Raw genomic sequence first — 18,230 nt, forward strand, 5'->3', positions numbered from 1 at the left:
ATAGTAGTGATTGGATTCCTAAAAGCTAGGTAGTTTCTAATAGATAGCTATGGTTACTAGTTAGAAACACTAGACATCTATTTGGATGGCTTTTATTTGGAAGAGTGGATAGAGTATAGTAAACTAGTAGTAGAAAGAGTAACTAGTTGTAGAAAGAGTAACTAGTTGTAGAAAGAGTAACTAGTTGTAGAAAGAGTAACTAGTTGTAGAAAGAGTAACTAGTTGTAGAAAGAGTAACTAGTTGTAGAAAGAGTAACTAGTTGTAGAAAGAGTAACTAGTAGTAGAAAGAGTAACTAGTAGTAGAAAGAGTAACTAGTAGTAGAAAGAGTAACTAGTAGTAGAAAGAGTAACTAGTAGTAGAAAGAGTAACTAGTAGTAGAAAGAGTAACTAGTAGTAGAAAGAGTATCTAGTAGTAGAAAGAGTATCTAGTAGTAGAAAGAGTATCTAGTAGTAGAAAGAGTATCTAGTAGTAGAAAGAGTATCTAGTAGTAGAAAGAGTGTCTAGTAGTAGAAAGAGTGTCTAGTAGTAGAAAGAGTATCTAGTAGTAGAAAGAGTATCTAGTAGTAGAAAGAGTATCTAGTAGTAGAAAGAGTATCTAGTAGTAGAAAGAGTATCTAGTAGTAGAAAGAGTATCTAGTAGTACTGAAAGTTTAGTTTCCTCATTTCTGAAAGCACATAAGTTGCTTGAAATAGGATTGGCCGAGCGGATACTGTGCTGTTCTTTTGGTTTTTTTCAGATGATCACACGAGGACGTGTGACACGCAGGATGGCCGTGTCGCAGGCGGTCATGAGTACGGACACTAAAGTGAAACGCAAGTGCGCCACCTAGCGGCGAATCGGCGCAACACCGCTTTGGCGCGCTTCGACAGAGTCGTAACGGTCACGGCGGGACGGATCGAACTCACTTTCGCTCCGGACGCCGACAAGAGAAGACATCGTCACGGAACTGTCCCACGTTTCATCTAGTGCCTATTTTATCGCTCGACGAAGTCTAGATTGTAGTACTAAGAACTAAGTGCTGATTTTGAACTCTGTTTGACGATTATTAAAAGTGTTAGAACACAAGTCTCATTCTCATTGCACGATACCCTATTTCGCCCACAATATCTGAGGTTCGAATCCCTGACGAGCCGACATATATTTAAAAGACCAGATAAAACATAACTATCTTTTGAATGCAATGGGTTAAACCCAAAGTTGAACGCCAGAAACCAATCAATGGCTGAAAACACCCATCAATGGCTGAGAAGCCATTAATCGATGGGAACCCACCAATGACTGAGAACACCAATCGATGGCTGAGAACACATTAGTGAATAAGAACCCACCCATGGCTTAGAACCATTAATGGCTGAGAATCTATCATTGGCTGAAAATCCCTCAAAGGCTGAGAACCTTTCAATGGCTGATAGGATCCATCAATGGCTGAAAGGGTCTGTCACTGGCTGACTGAGAGTTCATCAATAGCTGACTGAGAGGGTCTCTCAATGGTTGACTGGGAGGGTTCATTAATGGCTGAGAGGATCTCTCAATGGCTGACTGAAAGGGTCGATCAATGGCTGAAAGGGACTCTCAATGGCTAAAAGGGTCTCTCAATGGCTGACTGAGAAGGCCCATCAATGCCTAAGAAGGTTCACCAATGATTGAGAACACCCAGCAATGGCTGAGAACCCATCAATGACTCAGAACACCTATCAATGGCTGAGAACCCATCAATGACTCAGAACACCTATCAATGGCTAAGAACCCATCGATGACTCAGAACACCCATCAATGGCTGAAACCTACAAAAGTCTTAGCACTTGTTAAAGGCTACTTAGCACCTATCCCCACTTACCGAGCTTCCCGTCAGAGTCGGTCAGCGGAACTAGTCAATGGCCGAGAACCTACTAACGGCTGAGAACCTATCAACGGCCGAGAGAAAGGCTGGCTAGCACATACTAAAGATTGAGTTGCCTACTACCTACCAATGGCTTATTGAGGACTGGTTTGCACCTACCAATGGCTGAACACTCATTTAAGACTGGATTTGCGCCTACTAAAGGCTGAGATGCACTAATCAAAGGCTGACTATAATGGGGTCAATCTGAAAATACATACATTGAGAACATCCTTTTTTAAATCGGTTAAACCTCACTTACCGAGCTTCCCGTCGGAGTCGAGGTCAGCCAGCGCCCAGATTTGCGCGAGCGACTGTTGCGGCAGCCGCGACTGCAGCATCACAGCCCTCGCCTGCGCTCCCGACACGGACCCGCTCTTAGTGCGGTCCGTGGCGTTGAATAGTTGGGTGTACCTGGTGGAAACATAATCATCATCAGAGGGCTGAGTGTGAGTCAAAAAATGACATTTTGAGATACTGACTACTTGAGATACAGGTGTCATTACCTAGTTCAGGTGTCAGCCCACCATAGCCAATGTTTTACTGTAAACTAGCATAATTGTGTTTTGGAATGAACCTCGTTTGTATACGGTTATGGTGAGAAATAAACGATATTATTATTATATTATTATTTAATGTATGACGGATTGTACAGCGCCCCTAGCGGGAAACGTTCAAAAACTAAAATTTTCATACATTTTTTAATAAACTCACACTCAGCCCACAGGTTATTTAGACCGAAATAAACACTATCCTATGTTGTTCCTTAGGCCCGGTTTCAACTAAGACGGAGCGGAGCGGAGACGAGAGGTTTTATGCGGCGAAGCTAGCAGGCTGTTTGGAGGAGCAGAAGAGAAGTGGAAATAAAAAATAAGCCTATAATTGTTGTTTCATTGTAACTTTGATCATATTTGTTATTTTTAAGTGTACATGTTGTTATGTAACAATGTTGGTAGACCTAATAAATAAATAAATAATGAAATCAGCTCTGTTCTGCCTTGGTGGAAACAGAACCCTTAAGTACCAGTGTTGCCAGCGACTAATTTTTGACTGCCGTGTTCGGTGGGGGAAATTGCCGTGTTTCTAAGGAAAGGATGTCTTCGGCTGCCGTAGCACATAAATTGAATAATACATTTTTGTTTTTAATTTTTACAATCATTTTAATTAATAAAAAGTCAGTCAAAACTATTTTTTATCGTCATTTTAACAAAATTTAAATCTGTCTGGAAGCAAGTTTCACTTGGATGAGCGTTGTATGCAAGTTTCCTCATCCTGACCTAAATAATAATGGCAGCGGACAAAAGAAAGAACTATTCAAATTCAGTACAAATAACAGGACACTAGCGCCACCCGCAACTAGAGATGGGTTTCCACCCGGGTAAAAACCCACATGAGGGTAAAAACCCAATAAAAACCCGTTTCATTCCACCCGTGGGTGTTTACACCGGGTGAAAACAAATAATTTTATAATTATTTCAATTGGTATCTTTTCTTTATTTTTATTGAATTTTTCTCATTTAAGTTTATTGATTAATAAGTAATAAGTCAAATTTAACAATAATATGCATTTATATCGTGGCCAAATCGTAAAATTGATCACGTTATGATGATGTGACCAATTATTTTATAAAATGGTGTTATTTCAAGAATCGTTGAACCGATTTAGAAGAAATTTAGTAGGAACACAATAATTTGTGATCATGGCAAGGACATGGGGGGGGGGGGGGGGGGGGGGGTGGGGGGTGGATGCCAAAGATGCCAAACTTTCTCTTTGATGACATTACGGTATAAAGTTACAAATAACAACACCAACTACAAAGTACTTCTGCTTAAAAACTTGAAATCGAACCGCCCTTCCGCCACTGTAACGCATTGTAACGTTTTTCAAGACCTCCTCTCCTCCCAGATTGCATTACGTAACACTAGAACGCCCCCTTAGCAACAAATACCACTTCTCACTTTAAAAAAAACGCTATTTTTGTTTTCACCCACCAGAATGGGTGATAATGGGTAAAAACCGGGTTTTTACCCAAATCACCCAGTTTTAACCCAATCGAGTGAAATGGGTTTTTACCTACTACCCATCTCTACCCGCAACTGCTAAGCTAAATTTGTACCTCGTCATGGATAGAGATGGGTAGTGGGTAAAAAACCCATTTCACCCGATTGGGTTAAAACTGGGTGATTTGGGTAAAAACCCGGTTTTTACCCATTACCACCCATTCTGGTGGGTGAAAACAAAAATAGCGTTTTTTTAAAGTGAGAAGTGGTATTTGTTGCTAAGGGGGCGTTCTAGTGTTACGTAATGCAATCTGGGGGGAGAGGAGGTCTTGAAAAACGTTACAATGCGTTACAGTGGCGGAAGGGCGGTTTGATTTCAAGTTTTTAAGCAGAAGTACTTTGTAGTTGCTGTTGTTATTTGTAACTTTATACCGTAATGTCATCAAAGAGAGAGTTTGGCATCTTTGGCACCCCCCCCCCCCCCCCTCCATGTCCTTGCCATGATCACAAATTATTGTGTTCCTACTAAATTTCTTCTAAATCGGTTCAACGATTCTTGAAATAACACCATTTTATAAAATAATTGGTCACATCATCATAACGTGATCAATTTTACGATTTGGCCACGATATAAATGCATATTAGTGTTAAATTTGACTTATTACTTATTAATCAATAAACTTAAATGAGAAAAATTCAATAAAAATAAAGAAATTATACCAATTGTAATAATTATAAAATTATTTGTTTTCACCCGGTGTAAACACCCACGGGTGGAATAAAACGGGTTTTTATTGGGTTTTTACCCGGGTGGAAACCCATCTCTAGTAGAGATGGGTAGTGGGTAAAAACCCATTTCACCCGATTGGGTTAAAACTGGGTGATTTGGGTAAAAACCCGATTTTTACCCATTACCACCCATTCTGGTGGGTGAAAACAAAAATAGCGTTTTTTTAAAGTGAGAAGTGGTATTTGTTGCTAAGGGGGCGTTCTAGTGTTACGTAATGCAATCTGGGGGGAGAGGAGGTCTTGAAAAACGTTACAATGCGTTACAGTGGCGGAAGGGCGGTTTGATTTCAAGTTTTTAAGCAGAAGTACTTTGTAGTTGCTGTTGTTATTTGTAACTTTATACCGTAATGTCATCAAAGAGAGAGTTTGGCATCTTTGGCACCCCCCCCCCCCCCCCCCCCCTCCATGTCCTTGCCATGATCACAAATTATTGTGTTCCTACTAAATTTCTTCTAAATCGGTTCAACGATTCTTGAAATAACACCATTTTATAAAATAATTGGTCACATCATCATAACGTGATCAATTTTACGATTTGGCCACGATATAAATGCATATTAGTGTTAAATTTGACTTATTACTTATTAATCAATAAACTTAAATGAGAAAAATTCAATAAAAATAAAGAAATGATACCAATTGTAATAATTATAAAATTATTTGTTTTCACCCGGTGTAAACACCCACGGGTGGAATGAAACGGGTTTTTATTGGGTTTTTACCCTCATGTGGGTTTTTACCCGGGTGGAAACCCATCTCTAGTCATGGAACCAACCTAAGGGGAATCCCAGCCAGATATTGACATTCATGTTTTTAAAATTTTTGGCTTTGGCACTTAGCTTTGGTTTCATGCTAAATACGGCCTTTGCAAATTGCCGTAGATTTTGCTACGGTAATAGATTTGCTGCCGTAGGCCGTAGACTTCCCTTAAATTTCGTCCAATTTCCGTAGAACACGGCAATTGCCGTAGCAATGGCAACACTGTTAAGTACCCTTAAGTCGCATCTCAAACTAATTTTTAAATAGCTTGAAAAACGGACAGATAATCTAGCATTCTAGCTTAAAGTCTGGTGTACTAAGAAACTCACTTCAGTTTCTGAGGTTGCGGGATACCCCACTCCACCGGTGGGGGACTCACGACTCCCATCGGCATATCAGTTGGGCTTGTCACCACAGATCCTGTAAAAAAGGGGTAAAAAAACATAAACCTATCGATGACATAACTACTGTTTAAACATTGTTTCTGGTTACTTTAATAAGACAGAAAGAAAGAAAAAAAATGGAATAAATTATACGAGTAATGTAAAAATAAAACATAAAGAGCTAAAAATACTAGCTGCTCAACAATAAATAATCAATAACACATGAAGAAATCAATAAATTTAAAAAAATATAATTTAAACTTGTCTGCATCCTGTAAATGAATAATAAAAGAAAAAGCTGTGGTTTTCTGAATAAAGAAAAATATAAATAAAAACAAATTTACTTACCAGGTTTCGACAAAACTTCACTCTTCACAGCGTTAATAGGAGTGGAAGTGACAGGCTGGCCCGCCATCGAACCCGCTACCGTGTTGACAGGCTTAGGAGGACTGCTGATGAGCGACCCGACGGTCGTGCCACCCACTAACGACGGCTGGGATGAAGGCACCAAAGGTGTTGGACCCGCCAATGGCTGAGCCATTATCGGCTGATTCGGGATCAGCGGCTGAGCACCCATTAATGGCTGAGAACCTATTAATGGAGCTAGAGGCGGGCTAGCGCCAACTAGAGGTTGAACTGTCGTAGGTAAGGATTGAGTAGACGCTAACGGTGGAGATCCTCCAATTAAAGGTTGGGTAGCACCGATCAAAGGCTGACTTGCACCTACTAAAGGTTGAGTAGCACCCACTAACGGTTGAACTGCACCTACCAAGGGTTGAGTCGCCATTGGCTGAGCATTCATTAACGGCTGGCTCGCACCGACTAACGGCTGACTTGCACCAATCAAAGGCTGACTAGCTATAGGCGGAGCACCCACCAATGGCTGGGTATTAATCAATTGCTGGTCCATCAACGGCTGAGCCATCGGTGGGTTCAATGGCTTTACACCGGAGATCAAATCGGGTACAGCTGTGACCGGTTTGGTGGGGGGGATCATAGGGGGCACGACTGGGGGTCCAGTGCTGATTAAGGGTTGGCTAGGGGCCCCGAAGTCTCCTAGGAGGGAGTTACTGGTCAGCGGCTGAGGGGCTTGGGAGGGGAGGCCGCTTATGAGGGGCTGGGCCGGTTGGGGGGGAATGGATGGCATGGGAGGGATCGGAGGTTTCGCTGGGGGAGTGAATTGTTTCTGAGGTGGAGCTGTGAAACGAAAAATGGACAAGTTAGGGTATATTTGATAAGTACGTCATTTAATTAAATTACATAGGCTAAATAAATAGACATGATGAACTATCTATAGTGCAGGGGTGGCCAACCGGTCGATCGCGACTATTAGTCCAGTCGATCGTGGCAAGGCAAAAAATACAACATGATTGTGTACTAAACTATGCTGTTTTATTTAAGATTTCAAGAAGTATGTAAGCAGGGTGTCCACTGCAAATGTTCGAAAAAATTCCCTGACTTTTCCCTGACTTTCCCTGACAATTTTTTCAAAATTCCCTGACCAACTATGTATACAACGTGTCCCAAAATTCAAGGATAAGCCGGCGCCGCAGGATGGACATAGTCATGACTACTTTAGGAAAAATTAGGAAAAAAATCTATCTCAATTATTTTTTAAGTTACACAATATATTACGAAATTCTTCGAATATTGACACCCCTTATGATATTTTACATTACCACGACCACCATTTTTCAAATATTTCTGTTTTTTTGTTTGTATCGGCAACTTAAGTAGTGTTGCTGTCCACCCCAACTCTTAAAACCCCCAGAATCCTTGCAGTTTTTACACAAAAGTTAATCAAAATATTTTATTTCCTTACAATTTTGAACGATTTTTACTTTCACTCCATTTTGACTCATCGTTTTGTAAAAAAAAAGTATGAACACTACTGCGGCAAGTTTTTTATAAAGTTGACGCAACTATCCAAGATTCCAAAATGGTATAATACTCTAAGAAACCTAGTCGCAAAAAAGATATGCGTACCATTTTTACAAGCACTTCGCTTGTTAGTTAGTATGGGATAAATCTTACAACTGAATTTAAAACCAGTTCTCCTTAACCAATTGAGCTGAAATTGGGTATACTAAGTTTACTGTTTGGCGGAAAAATGCAAAAAACTTGGACTTCGTAAATTTTTTTTTCAAATGACGGATCGCTGGGGACTTTTGACATTTCATTAAGGATGGTGTTCTCAACAATCACACAAATTTTCAGCTCTATGCAAATTATTGTAACCTGGATTTTCTGACTTGACCGGGCTAAAAGAGTGACCATAGAGTTACAAGTAGAGTAGTGACGTGTGCATATAAGAGCTCTTAAACATAATAGACACGAAAACTTCGTATCTTAGAAACTCACGGTGCAGTCCTTCGTCTAAGTTGCAAACATTTTTCGACAATTAAAGATGACAAATGACATTGAGGTTAATCATTTTATATTCGACGTCGACAACACATCATGATACAATGCTGAGTCGTGGCACGAGGCGATATCACATTGGATTTATGTGTAAGACCGTTATGAAGAAAACACTTTTTTGACTCTTCGGATAATCGAATCTCAGAAACGCTGACTCTAAGGAGAAAGTGTATAGACAATTTTGATAGATAATTGTATGGTCTTAAACCTTGTCATACATATTTTTGTGATAAAACTTACCGTTTGGCTGAAAATCTCAAAAACCCGTATTTTTTAAGTTTGACCTTGAATTTTTTTTTAGCACACGTCGGATCGATGGGGACTTTTCACAGTTAATTCATAATGGTGCTCCGAACATTCGTACCAATTTTCAGCTGTATGCGAATTATTGCAGGGTTCATGTCTAATTTGACTGGACTATAAGGGGTGTCAATATTCGAAGAATTTCGTAATATATTGTGTAACTTAAAAAATAATTGAGATAGATTTTTTTCCTAATTTTTCCTAAAGTAGTCATGACTATGTCCATCTTGCGGCGCCGGCTTATCCTTGAATTTTGGGACACGTTGACTTTTCGGATAGATCCAGTTAATTCTGTAACCTATTACTGATATCGTTTGAAAGAGCCGTGAAGCACTTTCAAGATCAGTAATCAGTTTTTCGATATCTTGTGTAGTTTAGAAATAATTGAATGAGATCACTTATCGTTTCCACCCTGTATTAATAGCACTCACAGTGAACTGCTCACTAGTCTGCACTCAATAATCAAATCAAAAAAATATAAATAAACATAAGTTATAAGTCGCACTTTCACATCGACAATAGAAAATATTAATATCATTTTACTGAAACAAAAAGTACAACTATTAAAACAAAAAGGAGTAATCTAGTTATGACAAAAAAAATCATAACATAGGTCACTCTAATCCTGAAAAAAAAACTATATGAAAGTAATCTAATTAAGAACAAAATTATGTCATAATTTAGATCAATCCACTTCATTAGATAAAAAACTAAAAAGGAGTAATATAATTATGACTAAAAACAAAGTCATAATGTAGATCACTCCAAACCTGAAAAAAAAAATGCTTCGATAGTCAAGATCAAAGGTCTTTGTAGAGCATAAAGGACAATGACCAAATATGTATGGAGTGTGGTCCAAATGTCCACCACTAACGAGACCTATGTAGTAAAATAGTCTACTAAATACTGATTCATTATAGCCAAATCGCAATCAAAAATTTGCTGTCAGTAAAAAGTTATGACTGAATGAAAAGTCTGTTTTTTAACTTTTCTTCCGAAAAATGTTCTTGATATCATTCTATCCATTGCACATTTTGGACTAATCTACGCATGTTATATGTCATGTCGCATGTGGCGCGGAGTAATAGATGAAAATTATTAAATATTAAACTAGCTGTGCCTACGACTTTGTATGCGTGAAAATTGTTTGAATAATATTTCCCATTTGTACAACATTTGTCTTTACTGCTCCGCCCCTATTGGTTGTAGGGTGATGTTATTTAGCTTAAAACTATCCTTGATAAATGGGCTATCCATAACAAAAAGAATTTTTCAAATCGGACTAGTAGTTCCTGAGATTAGCGCGTAAACTACTATAATTTTTCTAACAGTCATAACTTTTTACTGACAGCTTATTTTTTTTTCGTCCCATACTGAAAGTTAATCTCTATTTAATGGACTATAAGCCAATATAGGTCTCATTGGTGGTGGACATTTGGACCACTTTTGGTCATTGTCCTTAATTAAAGGACAATGACCAAATATGTATGGAGTGTGGTCCAAATGTCCACCACTAACGAGACCTATGTAGTAAAATAGTCTACTAAATACTGATTCATTATAGCCAAATCGCAATCAAAAATTTGCTGTCAGTAAAAAGTTATGACTGAATGAAAAGTCTGTTTTTTAACTTTTCTTCCGAAAAATGTTCTTGATATCATTCTATCCATTGCACATTTTGGACTAATCTACGCATGTTATATGTCATGTCGCATGTGGCGCGGAGTAATAGATGAAAATTATTAAATATTAAACTAGCTGTGCCTACGACTTTGTATGCGTGAAAATTGTTTGAATAATATTTCCCATTTGTACAACATTTGTCTTTACTGCTCCGCCCCTATTGGTTGTAGGGTGATGTTATTTAGCTTAAAACTATCCTTGATAAATGGGCTATCCATAAAAAAAAGAATTTTTCAAATCGGACTAGTAGTTCCTGAGATTAGCGCGTAAACTACTATAATTTTTCTAACAGTCATAACTTTTTACTGACAGCTTATTTTTTTTTCGTCCCATACTGAAAGTTAATCTCTATTTAATGGACTATAAGCCAATATAGGTCTTATTGGTGGTGGACATTTGGACCACTTTTGGTCATTGTCCTTAATTAAATCCCTCATTTTACAAACACTTGGAAATTTCGGGAGACAAACACTGTTTTGGTAGACAAAATCTCAATGTTTCCCTGACTTTCCAGGTGACCCCTCTATTTCACTGACTTTCCCTGACTGCTATGAGCTTCCCTGACTTTTCCCTGACTGTCCAGAATGTGGACACCCTGGTAAGTGATAGATCGCCCAGGGTTTCGTTAGTAAACAGTAGATCTTATGTCTAATCAAGTAGGCCACCCCTGCTATAGTGGATAGTTTTAGTACCATATTGATAGTAGTCGATAATTTTAATACCGATAGTCAAATTAGTCGATAGTTTTAATATTGATAGTCGATAGTTTTAATATTGATAGTCGATAGTTTTACTAACGATAGTCAATGGTTTTATAATGTTAGTCGATAGATTTCATAGTGATAGTTTACTCTATTTCACTTACCTGCAGGACTCAACGATGCGATCAAAGATGGCGGGAGTGCTTTAGGTATTTCAATCCCGTGTAGCTTCAAATTGATAATCTGAAAACAACATGTAAAATATGTAATCATAAAAAGCTTACAAGATTTTTTCTGTTTTTGACTTAAAGGTTTTTCCACTGCTGCAACTCCTTTGTACACAGATGATGTTGTTGTTGACAGATCTTTTACTGAAGGATATAGCCAATAGTGGGGATTGTCCACTGATCGGCCACATGCTCAGCAGGACGAGGTCTGTTTTAGAAATAAGATACTAACACTAGCCTAAGTTTTTACTAACATTTATGGATCTCTGTTATCTGAATTGAATACTTTTTATTTTATTTATTTAGGTGATATTGTTAGACTTAGTTCCTTTAAAGCGACTGTAGTGCTTTTAGGCATGTTCATACATTTTCTGCGAGATTTCCGAGGGGGGGCGTTGCCCTCCTCTGTCCCCCTAGGTACACCCATGAAAGCTAGTGTATAATGTATACCTTGCAAGCAATGGAGAATTCCTTCAGGTCCAATTTCCCATCAGCGTTGGTATCGGCAAGCGACCAGATCTGCCCCAGAATGGGCGGGGGTAGCTGGGACTGAAACAAGCAAAGAACATATTTGGGTATTTCTCATCAAATTGCGAAATTTGATTCCCGAGCCATTAGTGCCGAGTCACATGCATTAAATTACATAAGTCTTTTTTTTATTTGAATGTACGCTGTCGATACCACTATTGCATAAAAAGAAAACGTATTACCTCTAAAGAAAAAAAAGATATGGCTACTTTATTACCGTGAAAATCATTCCCTCACCTTGTCCCTTAGTCCAAAATTATTACTAAAATGCCTATTAACTTGAATTATATCAATATTTTTAATAATAAAATTATGCAAATATGTAAGAAAGATGTTTGTTATTGTCCATAAAAGCTTTCATCTTACAACAACAAATTTATAAAAACAATGATTCGATTTTAAATGTGTCCCGCCAAATAAAATCATTCCCTCATCCTATTACGAATATTCGATTTCTGAATGTGTCAAACGATATTTGGGCATTTCTCCACTAAATGGAAAATCGCTGTCCCAAGCTAAATTTATGTAGTAAACCTTAAAATTTCTCAGGTTTTTGTATCAATACCGACATAGAATTAGGTATTCTTAGCATGACATAGCATATTTAGTAATTTAATCATGGAATATTCGAATAAATAACCTCAAACGTCTCAAATCACAGTCCCCTGGTACGTCCCTTTTCCAGAATTACACATATTGTTACAAATGTTTATTATATTGCTGTTGATATTTGAATAAAAAATATCCAAATACATTAACAATAACAGTTAGCATCTTAATACATCACAAACAATGTTTACAATATAATTTTAATCAAAATATCCTTCTGAGAATGCTGTCCTCAAATTATTAAAACATTCCCCTGTTAAAATTTTAAAACCGGTTTAAAGTCATATTTAGTTTTGGCGCAAAGCACTTAGATCGCGAAACGGAACGCAATAGGTGTTAAGGTTGTTCAGTTGTGTAGCTAGTGGGCAGCCGTTATTTTGTTTAATGCTACTACTGCGTCATCTGGTGAACCACGCGTCTCGGCCGTCAGTGAAAACATTCCCCTGGTGAGCCTTTTTTTTACTATTTTAAGAGTTTCAATAACGACAATTTGTTTAAATTAATTAATCTTCTAGTATGTAGCCACATAAGTTGCGTTTATTTTAATGTTTTTAAATGATATTGTTTTATGAAGTATTCACGTAAAAATAACATTCCCCTGGCGAACATTCCCCTGTCATTTCATAGCACAGGGTACTGTTCATACCACAGGGGACTGTTCATACTACTGTTTTCCTAGGTTTTGACCACTAAAATAACGTCTTTTTAGTAGGTATTATCTCAAAATTTCACCGAAAAAGAAGCTACGCGAAACATGAGAAGAATTTCTAGAACAAAAACGTATAGCTGTGAAATTATGATATCATCGACTTGAAACATTACCCTAAAAGAAAAATTGAAAAAAAAGAAGAAAAAAGAAAAACTTTAATTAAAATCAGTTAAAGATATGAGTTGTCGTGAGCATAAGGCTGTAAAAAAGGTTTGGAGGGAGCACTGTGCTAAGTTTCGTGCAAAAAAGAAAGTCATAAAGACATAAGAAATAATTTGTGTTTCTTTACGAGATCGAATCAGAAATGAGGAGATCCGTAAACGAACTAAAGTCGGTGACATAGCCCGACGGATTAGCAAGCTGAAGTGGCAATAGGAAGGCACATAGTACGCAGAACTGATGGCCCATCGGCAGCAAGGTTCTGTAGTGGAGGCCGCGTGGACGTCCCACGCTGCGTTTTAAGGTGGACCGACGACATTATAAAGGTAGTAGGAAGGCGCTGGACGCAGGCCGCTACGAATCGATCAACATGGAAGTCTTTGAGGGAGGCCTATGTTCAGCAGTGGACGTCCTATGGCTGAAATGATGATGATGATAATGAACAAATAATATCGGAAGAGAAAATACCTACATCTGATTCAGAAGATTTTGCAGAAAAACATCAGGCGCCTTTAAGATCATCTGACCCAACACGAAATAACAAGAATAGCGTTTCAATATTACATTCACCAGAAACGGGGTCAAAAAACAAAAATTAGCAGTAATAATGTTTTTGTTTATTACTTTTTGTATTTTTTTGGTTCTGTTTTAAAAGACAGGATACTACATTTTTGATTATTATAAAAAGACTGACTTTAGTGTCATACAATTTAAGTCTTAAAACTTAATTGTTCGTTAAGTTTAATGCTACTGTTATTAGACTTAAGAAAAGTCAATATAAATTAGTAATATTTGTTTTAATAATAATATTATTTGTTTCAAAAACTTACATATTTTTATAATGGCAAAGAAAAATAAAGAGTTTGTTTACTTAAAGAAAAATACTAATTGTTTTTGTCCATAAAACATTCCCCTGGGTGGTTGCAACAGTCCCCTGTCGTAATTTTGCGAAAAATCGCCAATAACTCAAAAACTAAGGGGAAAATGTGTGGGCTTTTTTAGATATGTATTTAAATTACTATTGCCCTGAATTTCATTGGCAAAATTTCTCAACAATTAATAAAATTACTTCAGGACAGTCTTGTATGGACGATTTTCCAAATAGCAGAGAAACACCCATTTAGTAACGCAACTTTAAGTTTTTAGTACCTGGATACACTCTCAAATGATTCAAGATGGCAATTTCTTCTCAACAGTAGGTTAGTTCGTGTAAAAAAATATTTTGCGTAAAATTGTTAAAAGTTAAATTTATGACGATCATTACCTCACGTTACATTAATGTATTAAGCATTTTAATATTTATCATTAAAATTTGTTGGTTTTATGCGTTTTTGGGAGTAAAATACATATTAAAAATGTAACAAGCAAATTGAGGTTATGTGTCGGTGTTTTTGTAGCTTAAGTTAAAATTCGTCATTCCCTCACAGTCATTCCCTCACTTCTAAGTGCAGTGAGGGAATGACGGTCGTGTGAGGGAATGATTTATCCAGTAATCTGCGGTTTTTTAGATTGTTTAGACACCGTTGATTTTTAGTCGACCGATAGTTTAGTTGGGTTGGGCTCTCAGTGCTCACACTGATTCAACTAAACAGTTGAATCGGGTGTGAGTGCGCAGACCGCCGATTTAAAATCGGGCCGATTGCTTCATTCGATAGAGAGCTGTTGAAGAGATCAGTCGCGTAGAATGTTTCCCAGAAATATTATAATTTTTTCTATACCAAATTAACTCATGCCTGCGGCTTCAACTGCTCGAAATTCAGATTGTTACATAAAAGATAAAAGTTTAATAAAAATCATCTCAAATTTATACATCATGAAAAGGAAATTGACCTCCTTCTTCTCGAAATTGGACCTACCTAGCTGAATCGTTTGTCCGAGGTAGACATACTTGTCAACAATCTCAAGAATCGAGCGCAACATGGACGTTCGACATAAGCTTCGTTTTGTCCGTGTTCATCCTGTGATGACTCGGAAACGTGGCCTCTCACTATAGACCCTATACAGAAGCTCAAAGTTGCACAGCGTACTATGGAGAGGGCTATGCTCGGTGTTTCTTTACGAGATCGAATCAGAAATGAGGAGATCCGTAAACGAACTAAAGTCGCTGACATAGCCCAACGGATTAGCAAGCTGAAGTGGCAGTGGGCAGGGCACATAGTACGCAGAACTGACGGCATGAGGCAACAAGGTTCTGGAATGGAGGCCGCGTACCGGAAAACGCAGCGTGGGACGTCCACCCATAAGGTGGACCGACGACCTGATAAAGGTAGCAGGAAGGCACTGGATGCAGGCCGGGACCAACCGTGCGATGTGGAAGTCATTGGATTATGTTCAGCAGTGGACGTCCTTGTGGCTGAAATGATGATGATGAAAGGGAAATGATCATGAAAAAGTGAAATCGAGAGTAATAACTAGTTAAATCAATTAATTAGTAATAATAACCTTTCCCGCCAAAAACGAGGAGCAAACTGAAGCTATCGGCCGAGTTGGACGACGAAAAATCGGCCAGTCTGCGCGCGCGTAGAGGAGCGCCGTCTGATCAAGCTATCGACCGATAGTTGGACGATACTTTAGTTGGAAGGCAGTTGGGAATCGTATTCAACTATTTAGTCGGCCAAATCAAATCGGCGTAATGTGCGAACTTCCATACATGCCCATACTGATTAACTGCCCGACTAAACTATCGGCCGACGAAAAATCGATGGTCTGCGCCTAGGCTTATTTATTTCATGTAACTTGTATTTCCTGGTATTTAATTTAAAAGAGATGCATGTATGTGGAAGCAAAATAGCACGACAAAAGAAGTTGAGTGATGCAAAAAAATAAATAAAAAAGAAAGAGTACGATAGAAAAAGGCGAGAAAAATGAAAAATAATACTGAATCTTTGAAAAAACTGCGGGAAAAAGAAAGATTAAAATATTTAAAGGAAAAAGCGAAAGTTCAAGTAAAAACTTAGACTAGTGAATACCCGAAATACTTGTCAAAACTTAAAGCATGCCAATATGCCATTTGTACATGTTGTTTTTTACTATAATATAATAATAAATCATTCCCTCACTCCGTTAATCATTCCCTCATTTATTAATTTTTATAAACCTCATTTTTTATAGGTAATATAAAAAAATATGGAAGACCAATACCCCTGGACAGATCTTTAAAAGTAACTTTTCTGATCTCTGCAAAAAATATCTAAGTTTATGTAAAAAAAAAGAAATTTAAAAAAAATCTCAAATTTTGAGATTTCATAAGAAATACCCATTTAGTGAAACACTGTTCCGTTCAAATGTACTGTTGTGGTCTCCTTCAGATGTTGATGTCAGCATTCAAACGTCGATAGAAAAGTTTGACGCTGACGTCTGATGCCGCGATATTTACAGTTATAAATATTTAAAGTCAAAGTATCTTTATTTGTATAGACTACTAGCTGTGCCCGCGACTTCGTACGCGTGATAACCCGTTTTCGCAACTTTTTTCATTGTTTCTTCTTTTTTCATTACTCATAGCAGTGGTGGATTTACAGTTTTGCCGCCCGTAGGCTAGGATGGGGTTGGATCTTTATTTAACTTTTATCTTCTGAAATCGAGTAAGCGTCATCTGAAATCTGCCGCCCCAAGGACGCTGCTGCCCCTAGGCCGCGGCCTATACGGCCTATTGACAGATCCAGGGCTGACTCGTAGCGTGATGGTATATAGCCTATAGCCTTCCTCAATAAATGGGCTATCTAACACTGAAAGAATTTTTCAAATTGGACCGGTAGTTCCTGAGATTAGCACAACAAACAAACAAACTCTTCAGCTTTATAACATTAGTATTGATTTAAATAGTACATACACATCGTCAAATATTTTACTCTTAAGAAGCCTCTGCATATCTCATAATCTATTTACCCTACCAGAGACCATTTCCTTAGAAGTAGAGGAGCACCACAGTGGCCATAAACAAGAGAAGAAGAGAATCTCTATGGTTGAGAATTCTGGATGAAGTTTGCTTCCTCTTTCAGCCTGATTATCTTTCCCAGATGCAGATTCAAATTCAAATAGTTTATCCAGTACATAAGCCCTATCCAGGGCACTTATACATGTCCCAAATATAGCTTGCCCTACCACCACTTCGGGACAACATATGGGCTGGTGCTGAGAAGAAGTGGCGGAAGAAACTTAGTCACCATTGGAAACTTGTTGTATGTTAATGAAAAAACTTTAAAAACATACCTGCAGCATGAATCTCTTGGCCTGCTCGCCGGTCAGCGCTCCGTTGATGGGTCCGAGGTTCCGGAAGTGTTCCGCGAACTTTGCATGCTCGTGTGGCTGAACCACCCAGGGATCCGCCGCCATCTTGCGGGTGTTATCTGTAGAGTAAAAGACCCTTAACTCAGCCCATAACGTAAACATAATATTTGATGACTCACGCCCAATTTACAAACGACGCTTGCTTAAGTGAAGCAGCAAATCGAACGCACAGCGTTGCATAGAGCTCTGTGATTGGTTCGTGTGTCACCCTGTGCGTCCACGCGCACTGTGAGACCTCATAGTAATGTTTGTGAATACAGGCGTCATTATCTTTAAAATACCTATTTATAGAAGTATTTGTACAGCTGTATCAGAGCTGAACTGTTAAATTCTTATGTCATTGTAGTAATTTAATGGAAGGTAACCAAAAACAGGCTTTAAATTAGCGCTATTCATGAAAAAAGGTAGTAAGTTTTATAAATTGATATTTTATTAATTAAGCCCGATTTTAATGATATCATTCAAGTCTAGCATCTAGAATCCATTAATAATTATAGGAAAATAATTAAAGTTGGATATAAACCATAGAAATCGGTAATAGTTATGCTAAAACGCAAAAGAAAGGGTGTAACTTTCTAGCGTAATTAAAACACATTTTTTACACTGTAAATCAAGAATTATTGAAAAGTACTTACATCCGGTTCGAGTTAAAGTTTTCCTGGTAAGTTGCAACGCCCCTTTTTATTGCAGTTTCACAAGATTTTCGAGAGATTAATGGAAAATCCTCGACCAAATATTGATCGGATAGCAACTGTCAAAACTGGAATTGACATTACGCATTTCGT

The 18,230-nt window shown here is 37.9% G+C and overlaps 1 protein-coding gene across 1 annotated transcript in view; it reads right to left on the bottom strand.

Moving 5' to 3' along the window:
- The window catches only part of LOC135085230 (intersectin-2), a 70,803-nt gene extending 52,593 nt beyond the window's left edge, over nucleotides 1–18,210 (bottom strand). The window contains exons 1-7 of the mRNA XM_063979986.1: nucleotides 18,081–18,210; nucleotides 17,368–17,504; nucleotides 11,601–11,699; nucleotides 11,088–11,166; nucleotides 6,164–7,012; nucleotides 5,762–5,852; nucleotides 2,146–2,297 (exon numbers count right to left, since the gene is read on the bottom strand). Coding sequence (XP_063836056.1) covers nucleotides 2,146–2,297; nucleotides 5,762–5,852; nucleotides 6,164–7,012; nucleotides 11,088–11,166; nucleotides 11,601–11,699; nucleotides 17,368–17,490 — 1,393 coding nt within the window. The 5' untranslated portion in view covers nucleotides 17,491–17,504; nucleotides 18,081–18,210. The remainder of the gene's footprint in view (nucleotides 1–2,145; nucleotides 2,298–5,761; nucleotides 5,853–6,163; nucleotides 7,013–11,087; nucleotides 11,167–11,600; nucleotides 11,700–17,367; nucleotides 17,505–18,080) is intronic.
- Between the last annotated feature and the right edge of the window lie 20 nt (nucleotides 18,211–18,230).

Source organism: Ostrinia nubilalis, chromosome 28 (assembly GCF_963855985.1).
Source record: "Ostrinia nubilalis chromosome 28, ilOstNubi1.1, whole genome shotgun sequence".
In the NCBI taxonomy this organism is placed as follows: domain Eukaryota; kingdom Metazoa; phylum Arthropoda; class Insecta; order Lepidoptera; family Crambidae; genus Ostrinia; species Ostrinia nubilalis.